This window comes from Haliaeetus leucocephalus, unplaced genomic scaffold (genome assembly GCF_000737465.1).
Source record: "Haliaeetus leucocephalus isolate CR32 unplaced genomic scaffold, Haliaeetus_leucocephalus-4.0 Scaffold243, whole genome shotgun sequence".
Classification (NCBI taxonomy): domain Eukaryota; kingdom Metazoa; phylum Chordata; class Aves; order Accipitriformes; family Accipitridae; genus Haliaeetus; species Haliaeetus leucocephalus.
The window spans coordinates 127,950-150,447 of record NW_010972679.1 but is presented as its reverse complement, the minus strand read 5'-3'; the positions used below and the strand labels follow the sequence as shown (position 1 = coordinate 150,447).

The 22,498-nt window shown below is 36.0% G+C and overlaps 1 protein-coding gene across 1 annotated transcript in view; it reads left to right on the top strand.

Moving 5' to 3' along the window:
- NCAM2 (neural cell adhesion molecule 2) overlaps nt 1–22,498 on the top strand; it is a 160,612-nt gene that overhangs the window by 88,487 nt on the left and 49,627 nt on the right. The window contains exon 12 of the mRNA XM_010568451.1: nt 5,468–5,641. Coding sequence (XP_010566753.1) covers nt 5,468–5,641 — 174 coding nt within the window. The remainder of the gene's footprint in view (nt 1–5,467; nt 5,642–22,498) is intronic.

Sequence of the window (22,498 nt, the reverse complement as noted above, 5' to 3'; positions counted from 1 at the left end):
GAATTGGCCTTAGCCCATCGATCCAGCCTGTCCAGATCCTTCTATAGAGCCTTGCTACCCTCCAGCAGATCGACCCTCCCTCCCAACTTGGTGTCATCCACAAACTTGCTGAGCGTGCACTCGATCCCCTCATCCAGATCATTGATAAAGACATTAAAGAGAACTGGCCCCAAAACTGAGCCCTGGGGAACACCACTTGTGACCGGCCACCAACTGGATTTAACTCCATTCACCACAACCCTCTGGGCTTGTCCATCCAGCCAGTTATTTTACCCAGCAAAGAGTACACTTGTCTAAGCCATGAGAAGCCAGCTTCTCAAGGAGTGTGCCATGAGAGACAGTGTCAAAGGCCTTGCTGAAGTCCAGGTAGACAACATCCACAGCCTTTTCCTTCATCCACTAGGTGGGTCACCTGGTCATAGAAGCTTGGTCAAGCAGGACCTGACTTTCATAAACCCATGCTGGCTGGGCCTGATCCCCTGGTTGTGCTGCACGTGCCATGTGAGCGCTCTCAAGATGAACCGCTCCATAATCTTCCCCGGTACTGAGGTCAAGCTGACAGGCCTATAGTTCCCCAGATCCTCCCTCCGACCCTTCTTGTAAATGGGCATCACATTGGCAAGCCTCCAGTCTTCTGGGACCTCCCCTGTTGACCAGGACTGCTGATAAATGATAGAGAGTGACTTGGCAAGCTCCTCCGCCAGTTCCCTCTGTACTCTTGGATGGATCTCATCTGGTCCCATAGACTTGTGAGTGTCCAGGTGGCGCAGATGTACCAGCATGAACTATTTCATGGAGATCTTTGACTCTAAAGTCTTCTCCCCAGCCCCATCTCTTTCCCTGCCATGGTCCTGATACCACTTACGTTCAGCATTTAGACATAGTTACTTTCAGTGAATATATATGCCACATATTCAGAGGCAAGAAAGCTGCAGAACTGCACTAAGAACATACTGACAGGAGACAAGAGCTAACTGGACAATAAATCTCTGACCCCACTTCCTACTCTGACACCATTACTTCCTTTTCTTCATTTACACCAGGACTGCTAAATTCTCAGAAGGAAAATTATTCTCTTCCATAAAACTATCAAAAAAATAGCTTGAAAAGAAAATCCCCAGTGATAAATGGTTGTCATTTATTGAACGGGTTGGGTAATAATAGTCCTGGTTTTGGCTGGGATAGAGTTAATTTTCTTTCTAGTAGCTGGTATAGTGTTATGTTTTGGGTTCAGTATGAGAAGAATGTTGATAACACACTGATGTTTTCAGTTGTTGCTAAGTAGTGTTCATGCTAAGTCAAGGATTTTTCAGCTTCTCATGCCCAGCCAGCAAGAAGGCTGGAGGTGCACAAGAAGTTGGGAGGGGGCACAACCAGGACAGCTGACTCAAACTGGTCAAAGGGGTATTCCATACCATGTAACATCACGCCCAGTATATAAACTGTGGGGGGAGCTGGCCCAGGGGGGTGCAGATCACTGCTTGGGAACTAACTGGGCATTGGTCGACAAGTGCTGAGCAATTGCATTGTGCATCACTTGTTTTATTCCAATCCTTTTACTGTTGTTATTATTATTATTATTATTATTATTATTGTAATTTTATTATTATTACTACTATCATTATTATTTTCTTCCTTTCTGTCCTATTAAACTGTTCTTATATCCAGCTACAAGCCTTACCTTTTTTTCCTGATTCTCTCCCCCACCCCACTGGGTTAGGGGGAAGTGAGTGAACAGCTGTGTGGTGCTTAGTTGCTGGCTGGGGTTAAACCACGACAACTTGGGGTTTTTTAATGACTTGTTTTAATTTAAAGGCTGAACTTTTGGTAAACTATCACTTGTATAGACAGCAGTATAACAATAACAAAAACAGCAGTGGAACGTCTAAGAAAGTATACCAGAACCTGTGCTATCACTAAGTGATCTTTAGATCATAGAAGAGAAATCCCACACTTTTTCTACTATATAGTCCACCAACTTATATCAGTAACAGTATATGAAAGAGTAATCACTGCCCATAGCTAAAGTCCTCTGAGATTCATTTGGTTGGTTGGATCTAAAAGCAAAAAGAACAAGAAGCATCCACAGTTCTATCCTTCCAGACACAGACTTCAGAGTTCACAACTTTGCAAATTATTCTTCACTCCTGCTAAACATTGAGCCAAAAGCCTTGCAATTGTAACATGAAAATTATGGCAATGCTCCAAATAATTTCAGCTGACAGGGGACAGCTCAAATGCTAGGATGTTTAGCTAGATCAGGACCAGAGGGCTGTTTACCTTGCATGATCAAATTCATCCTCATTAGAGAACTACAGAATTAGATTCAGCTCATTATGCTGCTAATGATCTTCTTTGGGGAAAAAGTTATAGATTTGCCTAGTCTGAAAGAGATAGTAGGTATTTTATTCTATCTTAATGGAATTGCTAGTATTCGTTTGTGATTTTGACTAGGAATGTGTCTCCTGTTGTACTTTCTTCAGGTGATTCACTCTTTTCTTAAGAACTGATGTAGTTCAACTGTGAAAACTGCATAAAAGTCACCTACACATGTGGGTTGCTTGGACTGTGGAATGCATATTTAAAATAGTATTGTGGATGTAAGTCACACTTAAATGAGTTTTAAACATGTTGCATTGTGCTAGTTGTGCAAAATATTTTACTGGGTTTTCACAGGAGCTTCATTTTATTCTTATTACCAAATGGAATCATATCTTCATTTGGCAGAAATTATACTTGAATTTGCAGTAGAGAACATAAGGTTCTTCCTGAAGGATTTCTTCTTCCCTATGCCATGTTTATTGTAGTTAATCATATACAGGCATAAACACAGAAGGAAAAGATATCTGCTTAACATTTTGAAAGTCAAGAACAGAGTGGATATGTAAATAACACACTTTTGTTTCATAGCATCGACCAAATAATTGTTTTGATCCAGACTGAAGTAACAGTGAATTGCCTTACAGAAAGAGCATACAAAAGCTAACATAAAAACAGCCTGATTGATTGAAATTAAATATTCATTCAACCTTAAACAATGTTTTGTTTGTTTCATTTTGAACTCTTTTAACAACAGAAAAGGAATAAAAGTGTTTAGAAACCATTTGTAATATTGTAGCTATCCACAGCAGCTTTGAGCTTGCAATTAAATCCAAAGACCATTCGTCTTCAGTACTGCAGAGCTATATTCATCTTCCCAAGTGATTGGTATCTACATCACTCACATGGTGCTGTGCTGCTTTACTTTGGCTATCCTGGATTGTTTTGCTGGCATTCTTATGTTGTATTTTTCCCACCCCTTTCAGAACAGTCATTTGAGCTAGGGAGGGAAGGAATCAGTAGACAGAATGGTGCTTGAGGTACTGTCACTATCAGGGAAAAAAAATAAAATGCTGCTCTCAGCTGTAATGAGAATCTGGAGGAGAAGGGTCACAAGCTGGTTCTAATTCTCAACCTCCTCTGATTTTGGGATCAATGCTTACTTTGCAAGCAACTTATATATCTAATTCTTCCATGTGATCACAGAAAGAAATCTGTATTGTTTTTCAAACATGTTTTCTTTTTTCTAAAAAATCCCAGCTTTTTGGTCAATTTAGAAAAAGATTCAAACACCAGGTCTGTGTTCTCCTGGATGCATAGCATACTGGTTATATTTGGTCACATTCTGTCTGACCATGAATCTTGTATTCCATTCTGCAGAGTAATACAGCTTCGCTAAGAAGGGTGAAAACTTCCTGCAACATCCTATATCCTGATGAAATTAATGTTTCCTGGAATAAGAAAGGATTTGAGGGTTTGAATCCCTCAAGCTGAGATTTGCATTCTACTCAAATCTTTAACGTCATGGATTCATATAGTTGTGTCTCTAAGTAAAAGATATTAAAATTGTTCCTCCATGTAAATAAATCTATGCTGGTTTTAACCCAATGAGCATCAAGCATTGGAGGTTTCAGGAGTCCTATATTCAGAAATGCTAACTCTAAGAATTTACAGAAGTATGATACTAGCATTAAGACACTCAACTCTGACAACTGTTAGAGAATTTTTCTGAAAAATTTAGGTGCCTGATAATTAAAAAGTTATACAAATCATCCCCTTTAGAGCAGCTTTGGCAGGTGTTGCTTTCCTGAGAATTCGTGGCTGAGTATGTCCTTAAACCCATTATTTAATATTTTATAGACATTTTTGGCTCATTTTCATTCAAGTACCAATATTGGGTGAAGCTCAGATTGACTTTCTTTTTGTTACCAACTGTCTGACAGCCCTTGAATAAAGACTACATTTTATGTAAATGGTTCTGTACTCACTAACCAAATGATAGGCTTTGGCTCAAATTCTTGCATGTCCTTATAAAAATATCTTTCATATCATGGAGACAAAAGCAATGTCAAATCTGTAAGCAGGTATGCAAATAATTGTTGGATGTATCAGAAGAGAAATTCTTAATGTGTTTCAAATTGCTGTCCACAGAACTAAAATTCTTCCTAGTATTCTCAATACAGGGTTTTTTTGTAATTATAACACTTTAAAATGTAGGACAATTAGAAAATCATAGAATCATAGAATTGTTTGGGTTGGAAAAGACCTTTAAGGTCATCGAGTCCAACCGTCAATGCAACACCACCATGCCCACTAAAGCATGTCCTGAAAACTTAATCTTTTGTCTTCTATGTGTTAGTTTGGTCATACATTGTAAAAGTAACTTAATGTTTCTATTTTTAAAAATGTATTGACCCCAAGGTTAATTTTTTGGTTTTGTTTCATATCTAGCATCTCAACACCTACAGACACTTGCGTTATTTTCGTAGTTCTTTTCTACTTCAAAAGATATGCACTTCTTTTTGATTTCAGATAAAATGTTTCTTTCCACCTATTCTGCAAATTATTTCTGAAACTGAAAAGATAATAGAAACCTTCCATTAATATTCCTTTCTAGTAGCTTGGAATCCAGTCTTTCAAAAAAAAAAAAAAAGAAAAAAAGGATTCATATTTTCAGCAGTATTTCAGAGTTTCATAAAAATGGCCAAATTATTTCTGCAATTTTTTGTCATAATCTCATTTAGAAGAATTCAGACTCTGAATGATCTATTTAGCTATAACTATTCCTCTTGTTAAATTTGATTTAAAGTTTGTTATTCTCTTTTATGTAATTATACAGTAAACAAAATAATCTCTTACATTTTCCTATGATGAAATTAGCTATTAAACAAGATCATATTATAAAAGAAAGGCAGAAATGGAAAAATTTTTTGCATTACCTCAGCATACAAGAAAATAAATGTGGTTTTCTTACAGCTCTCTATTAGAAAGCTTAATCTGTTTATCTAAGGCAAACATTATTACATCATATTCAATATTCATCTTTTATCCCTTCAGGATGCAAAGGAGACTTTTTGGAGTAGATTATCAACTGTTTAAGTCTGTATAGTTGCTGCTGATTATTAAATTAATGTTTGTACTTTTTTAGATGTGCCATCAAATCCTTATGGAGTACGAGTTTTAGAGTTGTCACAAACCACTGCCAAGGTTTTGTTCAATAAGCCAGATTCACATGGAGGTGTGCCCATTCATCATTACCAAGTGGATGTAAAAGAGGTAGCCTCAGAAACCTGGAAAATAGTTCGCTCCCATGGAGTTCAAAGTAAGTATACAAAAAATAAATGGAAGTATTTTAACTGAAAAAAATGTCAAGGGAAAAGAATGCAAGTACATTTTAACTGATTCTTTGTTTCTCCATTAGTCTTAGTCCAGTAACTGTGTCTTCAGTTAATTTTAATGCAGACCTCTTTACACCAATTAGAAATCTTACTGTAATCTTGTAAAAGTCAACCATTACTTTTTAGTTTTAAAAAAATTTTGGTGAACAAATTTACAATTATTTTGCATTTTTCACTGCCCAGTCAAGTAGATATGAAAAATATTTTTTAAGCTATTCATTTCAAAAAGATTGGAAATCACAGAGGAGTTAGTTTGAGAATGTGCATTATGTATGCAGTTAAATTAAAAATTTTAAGTAAGCTATTACGTGATATTTAATCTTGGGCATTAATTACTGATTTTGAGCTACTTAGTAACCTTTCTACATACCTGTTAATATTAATGATGTATGTTTCAAAAGCATGTCTATAAGAGTATTGTTCAACAAACATTAAATGCCTTCTTTGCACTTCTCTAAAGGCAGAAGAAAGTATAACCCTCCCCAAACAGACAAGAATTCTTTAAGTACATGCCAAGGTGGGGTGTTTATACATAGTAATGTTGACAAAATATATTCAACAGATCAGTAATCCCTTGCATCCATATTTACCCTTCGATATTTTTAACAGGTAGTGCAAGTTAAAGTAGCCCCAACACTCTTCTGATTTATACAGGAGGTGAATGGTTTTGCAGCTATCATCACAGTGATGGGAGAAAAAATGTAGCAAATGATGTAATGTGTGTTATCTCTTTCCCTTTCATATCCCATAATCCACACAGAAAAATTCTGCACTATGCAGAGCATGTTCCAAATTACAGAGTTATTTCAAAGAAACATGTAATAAACATGTAATTAACATATATTCAAAGAAACATATAATGACTTTTTATCTTTTGTTTTTCATAACCAAACATAGTAACTGTGTGTATAAATGTAATACTGTAAATCATAGTAGCGTTCATTTTAGTCTGGTATAGCTTGTATTTCTTTCAGTACTAGAAGATCTAAAGAACACAATGTGCTTCCTCTAGTTGCAGGGCATGCACATTAATGGACATTAGTGTACCTCTTCCCTTCTTTTCATGTTATGTTTCAGACGCAGTTTGAGACTTTTTTTTCTCATAGCTACTTCCTTCAATGAATTTGCAATATATTTCTCTGAGGAGAACTACAATGTACCAAATACTAAAACCTGAAGTGACCAGTCTGTGTAGTGGGGTGCAATGTACTCAAATGAGAACAAACCCAGTGGCTACAGAGTGCAATCACACAGATGCTTAATTTAAACTTAAAGCCAGAACAAAAAAGAAAGTCCTCAGTGTTAACTTTGTAGAACAGTGTATTTACCTTACTCCCCATAAAACTTTCTTTCCTATTATTTATGTTAATGTGAAGTTTATGACAAGTTTGATTACATTAGGAAAGATGTATAACTTGACAGACCCTTGTTGTTATTAGAGTTGACTGGAGCTGCCTTTTTCAAAAGTTCACACTTTGATTTTGAAACATTCTTTCAGCATTACATGTTTTTAAGTTGTTGTATACAGCTCATTTTGGAGATTTCTGTATAATATGAATTGATCTTATTAGAATTATTTTAGTACAATATCTGTTTGAATTGTATGGTAATTTATTCTAAAAACAGAGTAGAGTGGCAGGTACAAATACCTGCAGTCCTTATGAAGGCAATACCACTGTGAAGTAGACTCTGAGTATTTAGGATCTCTGCTGCCATCCCTACTAAAATTGAATATTCAGCTTCTTTGAGAAAAAGGCTGTATTAGTTCCTACATGCTGTCATGTTATTTCCCCACATCTTCTTTTTGTGCAATTTACCTTACTTTTTTCAGTTCATTCTTCTTTCTTACTTGAAAGTTTTCAGGGGGTTTACCTTCTTTTAAGCATATATTTTCCTCTTCATTTCATTGTCCCCCAACTGTAATGCTGAGAGGTTTTGTTGAAAAAACATAATAGGTCACACTGGTTTTGGACATCTTAAAGGTATCTGTGGTGGGTTGACCCTGGCTGGATGCCAGGTGCCCACCAAAGCCCTTCTATCAATCCCCCCTCCTCAGCTGGACAGGGGAGAGAAAATGTAACAAAGAGCTTGTGGGTCGAGATAAGGACAGGAAGAGATCACCCACCAATTACCATCACGGGCAAAACAGACTCAGCTTGGGGAAAATGAACTCAATTTATTACCAATCAACCAGAGTAAAGTAATGAGAAATAAAACCAAATCTCAGAACACCTTCCCTCCACCCTTCCCTTCTTCCCAGGCACAACTTCACTCCCAGATTCTCTACCTACCCCCATCATCAGCGCAGGGGGACAGGGAATGGGGTTTACAGTCAGTTCATCACACATTGTCTCTGCCATTTCATCCTCTTCAGGGGCAGGACTCCTCACACTCTTCCCCTGCTCCAGCATGGGGTCCCTCTCATGGGATACAGTCCTCCACAAACTTCTCCAATGTGGGTCCTTCCCACAGGCTACAGTTCTTCACAAACTGCTCCAGCATGGGTCCCTTCCATGGTGTGCAGTCCTTCAGGGACAGACTGCTCCAGCATGGGTCCCCCGCGGGGTCACAAGTCCTGCCAGAAAACCTGCTCCAGCGTGGGCTCCTCTCTCCACAGGGCCACAGGTCCTGCCAGGAGCCTGCTCCAGTTCGGGCTTCCCATGGGGTCACAGCCTCCTTCGGGAACCCACCTGCTCCAGCGTGGGGTTTTCCACGGGCTGCAGGTGGATATCTGCTCCACCATGGATCTCCATGGGCTGCAGGGAGACAGCCTGCCTCACCATGGTCTTCCCCACGGGCTGCAGAGGAATCTTCTCCGGTGCCTGGAGCATCTCCTCCTACTCCTTTCTGACTGACCGTGGTGTCTGCAGGATTGTTTCTCTTACATGTTTTCCTCTCTCCAGCTTCCATTTCTGTCTGTCCCAGCAACTTTTTTTCCTTCTTAAAAATGTTATCACAGAGGCGTTACAACTATTGCTGATTGGCTCGGCCTTGGCCGGCGGCGGGTCCGTCTTAGAGCTGGCTGGTACAGGCTCTCTCTCAAACACAGGGGAAGCTTCCAGCAGCTTCTTACAGAAGCCACCCCTGTAGCCCCCCCTACTACCAAAACCTTGCCACACAAAGCCAATACAGTACCTCTTAATAGCATTTATCATCAAAGACTACTCCAAGGGATGACAAAAACTAGTAAATATGAAAACAACCTGAAAAGTCATCTTAGTCTACAAATAGATATACTTGGACAAATATTGGGAAGGTAAACTTTACGGAGAAGACAGTGGACAATTTAAAAATTAATGCTAGGTCCATAATTAATTAATGCTGTTTTCTGAAATCTCTATTTGTATACCCCTGCATAGAATGATTGAGATTGTATATCCTATATTTCTCTGAATTTATCTCTGATCTACTTTAAAATCAAAAACTACTTCAGAATTTCAAATATTTACTAAGTGGGAGGCATCTTTTTGTAAATCTTGTTGTTGCTACACTATATAATTTGATAGGGAAATCAAAAGAAAACTGGTTGCATTTATCGTAAGTTCTTGCAGATATTCCATAATGAGTTAAAAACTTGTTCTACTTGTGAGGTACTATAAGGCCAAACCAGAAAAATGAGATGTGTTACCAAAACACAGACTGAACAGCCCAGAGCAGAAAAAGTCTTCTCAGATGGAGATGTCAAAAAATAATATTGATGTCCTTTTTTAAAATGAAAATACTGCTAAATGTAACTGGAATCTTTCTGAAAAATTCAGCCTTTTCTTGTTTCCTAAGCATTCAGAGGGTTTCAGCAAGTTTTCTAAAACATCTGTTTAAACTTCATTTATATTTTAGCCTACTTAGAGAGTCATGAGGATAATATTGAGATAGCCTCTTCTAAATCCCTATTTTCAGTTCCTGAAAGAATTTTTAAAGAAGCTTTACTGATTGTGAAGGGTTTTTTTTTTGTTTTGTTTATATTTTTTGAGACATTTGGGATACTTTTGAGTCTTTTGAATGATAAATTTGAAAAATAAATACATGCTTTTGAGACAGTTTCTCACTGTGCTTAAGTAACTAAGGATCACTTTCCTACCATGCCTCAACATCTTCTCAGCTGAGTGAGGAGGATGTTTAGACTACACACATTTAGTATTCTCTATTATGATTTGTAGTTGGGTCATCATAATTTCCATACTTGGTCAATATTCTTTAATGGAAACAAAATAAATTTTTTCCTCTGTTCACATTTTAGGGACAGGTTTCTGGCTAAGATTCAGATATAAATGCTGTTTACACAGGGACAGTTAACTACTTGCACATGTCAAGTAAAGATGCATATATAATGCATGAGTCATGATTTTTTTCCCAGCAGCCAGTAATAAACTATGCTGAAATTTTACAGGATGTCTTTTTATCAGACTGATTTAACTAAGCAATGATAAAACAGCACTACAGCCCTTTCTTGCCATAATGTAGGTAATGTGTAATTTCCAAGATCATCTTTTAAGGGAAAGAGCCAAAAAAAACTACATGCAGGAGAAAGTTAGTCTTCCAATACAGACACTGTCAAGGCTCAACTGGGTCTTCTGGTCCCTCTCGACTATGACCAGAAGAGATAGTGTGGTTGTCTTCATACAGTTACAGAGAACAGCCATAAGCTCATAAAATGAATTGAAAATTGTATTATTAAATGAAATAAACATGGTGGAAATGTGCCTGCAGAAGTTAGTTTATAAATAAGTGTTAATAAATGATTAATAAATGCTTCCAAAAGTTGTTGAACGGAATTGCTACTAATGCTAACAAGTTGTTAATTTTTTTATGATTATAACCCAATAACTATGTATAAAACCTTCTACAAGTAGGATTATAATTGTCTGGTTTTATTTATGTGAAAAATACAATAGATGCTTGCCAAAGTTATTAGTCATTCTTATGTAATCAATCATCCAGTAAATACAAATAAGTTTAATCAGAAAAATTAAGCAGTATGAAATGGATTCTGTGCAAATTATTCAAACAGCCTGCAATTCTCTTTATCTAGGAAGAACGCTGCTGGTGTCTTCAAAGAATCCCTCAAAAGGTGGCTTTTGTCTCCAACTGTACTAGTTTGAGCTGTTTTCAGATCAAATTAAGGAAGAAAACCCAGAGTCTTGGAGCTGTAGCCAAGAACATCAGTTACCCTATTCCCTACCCTTTGTCTTTTATAATGAAGATTTCATCTGAAAGTCTGTGCTGACTACAGCTATTGAAGGAGAGCACAGAAAGTGAAGCAATCATTCTGATACACTAACTGCAGACTATTTAGGCATTTAAAAGTCATAATCAACACTATCATAGTTCACCAAGAGATCAGTGAGCAAAAGGTAGCCAGATTTTTCTGCACTTGTTAGGTGCTCTTCTAAATATGAAAAATGTTTTATTGCAGACTAGCTGCAATTCTCTGTATAGATTCAATTTACAGTCACAGTGCAGTGGGGGTCCCCATGGGCCAGAGCCCCGAGGGGAGGTGGGTGGCCAGGGACAGGCAGGGCTAACAGTGCTCTCAGGGTCCGGACATTTATGACCCTGTCAGTAGTGCAAAGAAGCCCACTAATCTTGAAGTAACAGAACTGTGGATAACATTGGCAAGATTCATTCTCCAAGGAGAGTTTGCATCCTTTCAGCCAGACAGCTGGTAAATTCCGGAGTATGGGATATTGCTCATCCACCATCAACAAGGGGTAACAACCAGTGAAGAGCATTTGCCATGCTTTCCTTGGTAGACACAAAGAAACCAGTGAGAAGGTGTAAGATACCCGCACTGGGAAAAATTGTCTTACCACAATATTCTGTGCTATTTTATTTTTAAAAAAAGGACATTCACTGATCAGTTTCTGAGTAATCAGCAAAGACTTCATAACAAAAAGCCTGCGTTACTTTTCCCTTTCAGGCAGTATTGAGTTTTCCAAGGAAGAAACAGGATGGACTCAGAGACTGTGGGATTCAGTTCTTCAGGTCCCTTCAGTCCCTTAGAAAGCACCACTGGTACATCAAGGTCTTGTTTTGTCTTAATACCATTATAAACACCAGTAATTCTGGTTCACAGGCAGCAAATAATGCATTTGTAATGAAAGGGACTTAGCTTGTACACAAACCTAAACCACTGTGGAGATATGCTTTCTGAAAACTTTTGGATGTCTTCAATAAGAGTACAAAAAAACGTTATTCCGCAGTCTTAATTCAGCATGAGTATTGCCACTAAAACTCTAGCAATTTTTAATTCCTTCTTCACATTTACAGATAGGTAGATAGATAAACAGAGAAACATGTGAATAGAGCTTTCTTTCCAAAGTATTAAATATTTATATAAGAATGTAATACCAAGGAAAACCAGTCTCTGCATTTCTAGTGCCACTCAGTTTGCTGCTGATAGAGCAACATGAAGAATACAGTAAAAAAACTAGTCTCATGTTAAGATTACTGTGTAAATTCACCTATGGGATATGTGGATGGTTGGCACTGTCATTTTAGAGAAGAGGTATATGTTTGGTGATTTATGTAGCTAATAGTCTCTCTCCTCTCCCCACCCTTGGTTCCTCTGAACTGCAGTATTATTACTCCCCTATCAGTTTCTATCATGAAAGGGAAAAAATGCGCTCTTCTATTAAGAGGTATTCACAATGTTTTCTTTATGTCTTTTCATTAGATCAAGAGCCTTGTGATATGATATTCATCTCATACATATAGTGTATTTAATATTTGTGATTGTTCTAGTGTTTGGAAATTCTCAGATTTAAGATCAAATTTCTTTTTTTTTTTATATTTTCAGCTATTGCCTTTTATTATTTTTTAGGAAAGATTTGGTAGAATTTGAAATTCTTGTATTTTTAGATTTTTTTAACGTCTATTATTATTATTATTTTATATAAAACCTTTATCAATAGCAAAGACTTCCTAAAGAACAGGTAAAGGAAAGTCTACTCATTTCTTCAGTTTAGCAACATTCTCTAGGTTCTGGATTTTCTCAGTTTTTAAGGAAGCTGCTAAAGTAGTAATGCCTAGCTAATTTAGAATTTCTTATGTTGGTAACAAACTGTAGCATCAAATGACTTTGGAGAAATGCACATAACTGGGCTTACAGATGGTAAAGGTGAAACTTCTTTACAATTACACCTTGCGAAACAGATTATTATTAAAAACTTAAAAATAATAAAGGTGGAGAAAATTGTAGTTTAGAAGGAAAAAGTACTTTTCAATCATTCATGTTTTTCTTTAAAAGTATAAACTTCATAAAATAATGGTAGAAGAAAATACAGAATCTATTTTGTATAAATTTGAATTTTTACATAAGTTTTTTTTTTCCTTAAAGCTTTTGCCTACTGGTATATTAATATAAAATTGAGTGTAGTCATGTTAGAGAATGGTGAATCTGAGGATGTTAATCTGTAGCAATGCCCTAAAAGTAACTTACTCAAACAATGCCTATTCTGACATTGGTTTTAATGCACTAAGTTCAGGTAGCTACTCAACATGACAACCTTACATTTTTCTTAACTTTGGATCTTAAAAAGCAAAAATGTCTTGTGTTGTATATTTTCTGAAAAACAAACAAACAAACAACAGAAGACATCTGGTCTTTACTAGTGTCTCTAGGTCTTGGATTTTTTTCAGGAGATATTCAATTCAGTTTCAAGTCTTTTAACCAAATTATTCCTGAACTTATAATTCAGCATTTGTAGGATACTAACATAAAATATTTTCTACAGTGGAAAAATTATATAAGCTAAAGTTATACATACATTTCCAAAAGCATGGGGTAGAAGAAAAAATATAGAAAATGAACATGTTATAAAAGCTGGTTTTTTGAATCTATTTGTGCTTTGAATTTTAATGGTCAAGGATGTTTTGTCTTTTGACATTGGAGATTGGATGGCAGAAAACAGAAGCTTTATGAAATAATGTGCCAAATATAATATGATGCTATAATGAATGTATTGCTTGTAAATATATTTCATGCAGTAATATCAAAACACACCAGAGATGCTTTATCAACATATGCTTATACTTTTTTATTGAATATTTTATTGAAGGAGACAATAATTTTCAAAGTCTTGTGGTAGCCTAATCAGGCTATGTACAAAAATCAGTTAAATATTTCTTTAAATATAAGTGGGTTTACAACTTTCCATTATAATGCAAAATGAAGGGATGAAAAATATTACAACCTAAGAAATGTTGAAATCTTTGTACAAGAAAAGGAAATCCATTGACAGGTGGACTACAAGTGGTACTATGTTACATATCTGAAAAATAAGCATAACATATAGAAAGAATCAAAGGCATTTTTCTTAAAAAAACAATACTAAGAAAGTTTGTAGATCATCTTAATCTTATGCAAATTGAAGACCAATAAATTTATTATTTTGGTTTTAGCTATTAAGGAGTTCTCAAACTTCAAGCACTACTGCTAGTATTTGCTTTCAATATAACTTTTTGTTTTCTCTCTGGTTCTTGACAAGTTGGAGATCAAATTTGAAATAAGTAATTCTTTGTAATTTCACATTCAAATCTCTGCAGGTTCAGGTTTTTTTTGTTTGTTTTTTTTTTTTTCTTAATCTAAGTGCATTAAATTTCATGTACTTCATGAAATCATAGAATAATTTAGAAAGTAAGGGACCTTGTGATCATCGTCTTCAAACCCCCCAGGTCGCAGCAGGGCCAGCTTCAAAGTTATGTTAGGGCTTTGTCCTGACCTTTCTATGAATGGAAATTCCACATTGGTTTGTTTGTGAAATCAGGGATTTTTTAAACAAGGGACTGTCCGTACTATTTTTTCACATGTATTTAACTTTTTTTTGGGCACATTATAGTAGAGAAAGGATTTTCTGTTACCCAAGATCAGTTTTTAAACTGCTGTGCTGTTTGTTATGCTTGGTACTGATGCTCTTTTTACTACATGTATCCTTAAAGTTAGAGGAACTTATGTACATACCAGTGTTCATGCGGTAATTAAAACTTGAAGTCGTCTATCTCTGTGTTACATTTTTTACTCTTGAATTGGCTATACCAGTGAGAAAGCATGCATGTATGTAGGCAAATCTTATTATAATCCTTCTAGTCAAAAATATTCAGTAAATTTAAAATAAGGTCATTCCATTTTCTCTTTTACTTTTTATAATATATATGATGTTCCAAGCAATGAAATGATGATTTTTTTGTGTCTGTGCAGTTCAGGTTTTTGGGTAAAACTACTGAACTTAATTTTCTGTCTTTAAGCAAGACTTTTTGATAGACATCACATGAACAGACATTCTTTCAGAAGACTTTAGAAGTTTATAGTGCATGGTTTTCCACCGAGATTTCAGAAACACCATTATGCAAAAAGATATTCTTTCTTATGGTAAAATATAGCAATTACTGTGTCTTGTTATTGTCATGGGGAGGAAATCTAATAGGCAGATCAGTTAGAATTCTGATGTACCACATCTTAGGTTGTAGGTTTTGTACTTCCTGTTTCTTTTGTACTGAAGCATGAAAGTATGTACCCCATTGATTACTAAAACACTTTCCCAGTGTAACAATACTTCACCATTAAGCTGGGAAGACTTTCAAATGCATTCCTGAGATATATGAACCCCATATAATTCAATAATTTTCTTAATAAGTTTAATGATTAAGTAGAGTATATCTGTATAATTTGTAGATCAAACAGAAATAAATTGCAAATATTTTGGTAGACCAGGTCAGCATTCAAAATTATTTTTATAGTTGAAAATCTTCAAGGCAGAATTCATTAATGTCTAGTGCAAGCTGCTAAAGCAGAAGGAAAAATACATTCATTAACCTGTTTCAGTGGGAAAATACATTTTTAGTAAGTATTTCAGACATTGAATTCCTTGACCTATCTGCTAGATTTGGCTCCCTATGACTTGAATTATGATCACGTTCAGTTCTGAAATTATACTTGCTATTCCTGAGGAGTGTTTCTGCTTTTCTGGAATATCATGCATGTACTCCAGAAATTTAGAAGTACCGGAAGCGTCGGAGATTTTCGTACATGTTAAATGATGCCACAAGTCATTCAGAAAACATTTCTTGGTTGTGAATTCAGCTTTAGAATCTGATTCTCCATTTAGCAGACTGTTAGGCAGGCAGTTTAAGACCAGTGAAAACGTGGATGAAGAAGACCTTTAAAACCAAACTCAAGAAATTTGTTGTTACTTTATACCCAACTTGTAACACAGCAATTGTTGCACAATATGGAGAATCTTAAAATGTCACATGGATTGTCACATTGTCAAATTGGCTTAAATTAGTGGTTTAATTTAAGAAATGGTCTGTTGTCAATAGGCAATAATTGATAATATTGTAAAAAAAAATTTGTAGATCATTCCTGATATCTGGTAATATACTTACGATACTATTGCTAAGCCTAAACTCATGGAACTCCTTTTTCAAAAGAAACTAGATATTTAGCTATTTCAAAAATAGTTTTCTCAACTTAAAACCACTTTGAAATTACAAGAATGTGGGAGTTGCATATATATATATATATATGTTATTAAGCTATGGTGATGTAAGATGCAATACAAATAACAGGAATAAAAAGTCTGTAATTGTAATAAATCTGAATTCTTGAGATAAAATCGCATGATACAATTTGCAAGGTCATGCAATTAAAAAAAACAGTGAAAGAATGGATGCAATTTACAACCAATATAGATTACTATTAAATGGTAGGAAAAGGACCACTTTTTATCTAAATTAATTTCTGTGTATACCTGCACATGAGAAAGTTATTCAGCCCTCTAATTCTGTCTCTATACCATTCTTGGCCTCCATCCAACTTAATCTTTGCTGTAAAAGTCTCATGTGGATGGAAAGATTGGACTGTAAATAAATATCTTAAACTAAATTACATGGATGGATTAGAGACACTGGAAAGTGAGGAGAAGTGTAAAGGGAAAGCTAGGTTTAAATATTTCAGGTTTTTACACAGACCTAAAACATCAGGAGAATGAAATGTACTTCTCACTTTCAAAGGTGAATAAAATGTCATGAGAAGTGAAGAAAACCCAGACAATTTACTTCACAGCATGAGTTCTTAAGTAAAAGCAACTGAGTGTTATGCAGATATAACCACTGCCAATATCTGAGGTTACTCTTCTCTTCAATAGCTTGTAATTCTGTGTTTGCAATAGCATTTAGTCAAACAGTCAAAGCTTATTGCAAAACATGTTTTATGTTCAAATGTTGGGTTTTTCTTAAAGACACAGACTTGAAAAATCTGTAAGAACAAATGAAAGATACTTTGATTGCAAGAAGTATGTAGTAAATATTTTAATAAGCAATTAAATGGAGAATTAGTTATTCCAAATATATTTCACATGGTATTCCTCTGTTGTGATAACTCCTGGCTACTCCCTATTTAGACTTTTTCAGGCTTTTTATGATGGCACACTCTTAAGTAAATTTGCAGCGAACATGCTGATCTGATGTAAAGGTCTTGCTGATCTGGCTTGTAAGTGTAAATCTTGTTAAGTAAAGAGTGATGCAATGCAATATTGGATAAGAGTAACTGATAAATGAGATGCATGGTGCAACTGCAAATTTTGCCTGTCAAATCTGTATTGTATTCAACTGCATTTATTTTACATTGCCAATTTGCTTACAAAAAGGTAAAGTACCTTTATGAAATATTTATGTGTATATAAACTTCTGCTGCATTTTGTAATACAAAACAGAAAAATGTTCCTGGAGGACAGAGTATTCTTTAAGTATTTTCAAGGCTATTGAATGACAGAGTTGTTATCAATGGAGTTTTCCATCTGCTACATACAACAATGAGCAATGGAGAGATAGCATAGCCCTATCTGTATTACATTTCATGATACCATTAAATGAATCTCCTTTTTATCACTTTTTTTCCTCTACTCTTTCATTTCTCCTTTGGCAAGAAATAAAGTATAGTATGCAGGAGTAGGATGGGGATGAGGAAGAAAAAGTTATGAATGAAAATTAACTTTGCCTGTAAGAAGCAAAAGAACAGTTGTTGAAATTATCATTCATGTTAACATTGAGGTCTTTGCTTTTTCACGGTAGTGAATGTCATAAAAGACACATTTGGGATCATGTTTTTATCCCTTTGCTTGTCACTGTGAGGATAGCCTCTTTGGTGATAGCAGTCACCAGGAGCTGGTTTGTTCTTACCTCAAATGGTGGTGGTTAGGTTTTTGCCAGCTCCTGCATTTGGTAACAGAGCAAGTAGAGCCTCTTTTTCTCACACTTTACATGCTCCAGAGTTGAAAATTGCATGGGTTAGAGGAATGAAAGAAGAAGTCCTGTGTCATAACTTGTTTCCTACGAAGCTCCAAGACTGCAGCAATATACCTTGGTCATGGGACAATTAGTATTAATGAGAGCTTCCAGTTTAAAAAATCTGGTCAGTGATAATATACAATTCAAGAGAATTGCATAGGAGACTACTTTTGTTGGCATTCAGTCTAAGTGGCTTATTTGGAACATAAAATTGAGCAAGTAAAATACATAATTTAGAAAAGAGAAAATCATGCATTTAATTTCTAATAATGAATTCAGTGGTAGGTTATAGTACCTAATTCTCTGTACATAGGTAAAACTGAGAAAAGAGATGTAGATTGTATATATGTTGTTCTGTTTATTACTATTAGTATGCAGAATTATAATAAAATTGAAAAGTGTTGGAATTTTAAATAGCGGTCTCAACTGATATGCAAGGCTTGCTAACTTATATTAATTTTCCTGTAAAAAAAAAATCTCTACTTCTCTGAGCACAGTATTAGAAATTTTCATTCTTTTGTGCTCCACAGATATTTCTTTGGCTTAGCATTAAGAATTCCTGAATTCTTGACATCTGTCTTGGAGCTTTGTAGGAATACTGATATATTTGTAGTAATGAGTAAAAAGTAATTAATTTTCGTAGGTATTTGGGTCCATCTGCTTAAGAAAGGCCATCTCTTATTTGTATCTCTTACAGTGTGGTGTTGTAACACCATAAGAAAACTAGTGAATTGCATGATAGGTAAGAAAATTAGTGAATTACATGAAACATCTTAAATCTGTTGCAAAGTCTCAAAGGAACAAAAAGATCATTGTAGCTCTGCAGAACTTGGCTGACAATAGGAAGAAGGTGCAGTTGTTAAAAGTGAACTGCTCTCATTATTTTCTTAGACTATGAAGGCACATGCTCTGAGGGCTTTTTGCCTTTTTTTTTTTTTTTGTGATAAAAGAGAAGATATTTGGACCAGTAATCAGTTATTAGTTTAGGATAAGTTGTTAGTTTAGATCTGAGTTATACCCTGCTCTATAAAAGTAGTCAGCAGGAGCTTGCTGAGTCTTACCAGCTTCAAACGGCAGTTGTATGACACTGAAAGAAACCTGCCTGCTTAGCCTTTTGAAAAAAGATCTGAGCTCACTTTGTGAAGTCTGTCAAACAGAAACCAGCTCCAGCTAAAGCTGTGGACCTGGGCACAGTTCTGCCCTCAGATTGGCAAGCTCCATTTGCCAGTGACTATGGTGATGCAGAAGTGTGGAGTCAGCCTTGACTCAAATGGGAGGGCTCACAGACCCAAATGTCGATGTATTGCAAGAATGTCTCCCATACATGCCTTTCTCAAACAGTCATAAGGTCCTTACAACTATGGGGACTTGCTACACCATTAGCCAGCGTATACCCATTCGACCTAACATATTCCAGATGCACCATGGAAACTACTGTGGACTTCATGCTTAGAAGATACAAGGTTCATCTTCTATGAACTCAAGTGAGGCTTACCTCACCTTTTTTTCAAGATCTCTCAGTAACAAAGAACTCACAGATGGAGTTTTGTATGTAGGAAACCCTTTTCAACTCCAGCTTTGTGTTGCAAATTTCAAACGGGACATTAGCTCACAACAGGATCTCCATTGTAGGAACAGCAGAAAAATGGGCAGGAAAAACTGAAATACAAGTAATGCTTGCTGCCCTACAAGGCAGTGTAATTGATTCTAGATTCTGGGATATATGAGAGAGACTGAGATAGGATACAGTTTGATTTATACAGTTGAAGAATGAGAGAAAGTGGTGTAACTGTAGCAAGCATAGAAGAAAGGAAAGTATGCACTCACAGCTAACCCCCAGCCTCCCCCCTCAAAATATACTCCCACCTTCAGTAATCCAGGGTGAATTCCAGACCTTGGTATAAGACAGGGAATACATAGTGGCAGTAGCTAAAATCTAACAACCAGCATGTTCTTTGTAGTCTCCTAATAAAAGGAATCTCTGTTCCCCTTAGAAGACCCCATTTTATTTTCTGGGTTGTCTCCCAGTAAGCATTGTTTTCAGCCTTGATGGGTGTTTAAAAAGACAAAAAAAAAAAAAAGGGATAGATGAAACTTATTTTGCCCTTCTGCAATGAGATTAACACAGTTATTCCTTTACTACTTATTATAGTATTGTATATTCACTCGGTAATGTATTACTCCTTTAGAAGTCTTAATTCTATTGCCTCTATGTGTTCATATTGCCAACAGAATTTTAGGTGTATTCAGTGGCATAGAAATTTTTATTATAGGAGAATTTTAAAATTAATGTCTACAGAAAATAAATTTTATTTATGGAAAGGTTTAACTTCATCAGATTTTGTATTTAGCAGTGTAATTTGTACTATTAAAATTGGAGCAATTGTAGTCACACAAAAATTTAGCAATGAACCCTCATGGTGCTATGCTGAGAACATTAGTCATATGTTAGAAAGCATTTTGAACAACACCTTCTTTTTGCGCAATTGGGGGAATATCTGGTAGCAGTCCAAATCCCCATTGATTTTACTGTGTTGTTTTATTGTTTCATAAAAAGTTTTACGTGTAGCCCTTTTCAAGTGGCTGGCTGTTTCTTCAAGCAGTAGACTTTAAGATCCTTGCATTAAGAAGTGCACAATAGTTTTATAGCAGAGGAGAAAATGGGGTTGCAAGAACCAAGGTAGTATTCCCTTTAATTTGTAGAATCTTAGAAAGATTGGTTGGAAGAAACATCTAGAGTTTATCTAGTTCAGCCTCCAGCTTGAAGCAGGACTGGTGCCAGTCCTAGATCAGGTCAGGCATGGCTTTGTCTAACTCAGTCTCAACCCCCAAGGATGGAGATTCCTCACCCTCTTCTCTTGGCATAACCTGTTTCAGTGCTTCATTTCTCTCCCAGTGTATAAGTTTTTCTAATATCTGATCTGAACATGCTTCAGTTGCAGCTTGTGACTGTTGCCCATGCTATGCTATTTGCCACTGTTGAGAAGAGTCTCACACCATTGTTTCTATCTTCACTGCACAGGGATGGTAGGTGACTGTTCAATCACCCCTTGGCATTCTCTTCATCAGACTAAATTAGCCTCGGCATCTGTGTATTGTTCATGTGCCCTAGGGTCCTCTTGGTAGCTCTCTGCTGGACCCTATCGGGTTTCTTTTTGTGCCTGGACACACAATCCCAGGTTTGTCCCTACCAGCACTAACTGGATTGGGACAATAAACTTCTCTCAATCTGCGGGCTCTAAATATAGCCCAAGTAGGCAGTCTGCCATTCTGGTGGCATTGAGCTATGCAGCCTTGGCTGGATGTGTTGGCCTGCTGCATGCATCTGTTCCTATGCAAGCCTTTCAGCCTGACCAGAAAGACCCTTTCACCCTTGCCCCAAAGGGCTACAGTTATCTTTGATCTAATCGAGGTTTCTATTGGGCATCTTCTTGGCACCTGCATGGGTGAATGTCGATGAATAGGGTTAGCCAGAGGAGACTCTGCAGTCTCTGATGCTGCAGCTATTTTTCCTTCAGTTGAATTACAGAACTGGGATTTGGGCTTGTGAGTTTTAACTACAAGAGTGTGATCAGTTCTTCTAAGGACTGAGCCAAACTTCACCAGTCTCCAGGAGATTCATTTCCATAATTTTGATTGACTTAAATTAATGCTTCTAAATTTTAGGATAGCAAAAGATTAGCCATCAATAAATGTTGTTTAATTTATCATCAAATAAATTTCAATGCTTCAGAACATCCACAATCCTATGCACAAAAAAAATCTGAAAATAGTATTTCTTAGAAGCTGGTTCTAAAATAGTTATTTATTTAATAAGCAAAATGAAGGTCTAATAAGTACTCTGAGGAGACCTGATATTTTTAAAGGTTAGGTTATTCAAAGAGCATTTGGTTTTGAAATGCATTTAAATTGTGTGGTTTTAAAGCTCAATATGTATTTCCATTTTAGCCTATTGAATTGTGTAAAGAATTGGTTAAGTATGCCTTTGTTTAGCTTAACAAGATCTTCTTACAGGCAGTATCAACTGTTTCAAGCACTCTGTTTCCCAAACTTTAAATATAGTGCTACCTAGGAAGTTTTTAATTGTCCATTCTTTCTTTCTCCTCTCCTTTTCCTCTTCTGTTCCCTTCTCTCTCCTCCCTTTCCTATTCTTTCCCCTCCATTTTCCTTCACTTTAAAATATACAATTACTTTTAATGGAAGTTAACTGCATTTTCAAAGATTTGGTATTAAGCAGTTGGCTGTGGTTATCATAAAGGTAGTATAGGAAATTTTAAAACTAAAACTTGGAAAAAGGGATAAGAAAAGGAGGGGTTTTGTTTGGTGGGGTTTTTTGTGGTTTTGTTGTTTGGTTTTTTGGATTTTTTTTTTTTTTTTCCAAAAAAAGATATAATCCCAATACTCAGTAAAGCTTTGAGTATCTGTGTATTTTAATGTGTGTTATTACAGTTGAGGGAAAGAAGCACATCTTATTAGCATGATAAAAAACGTTGGCT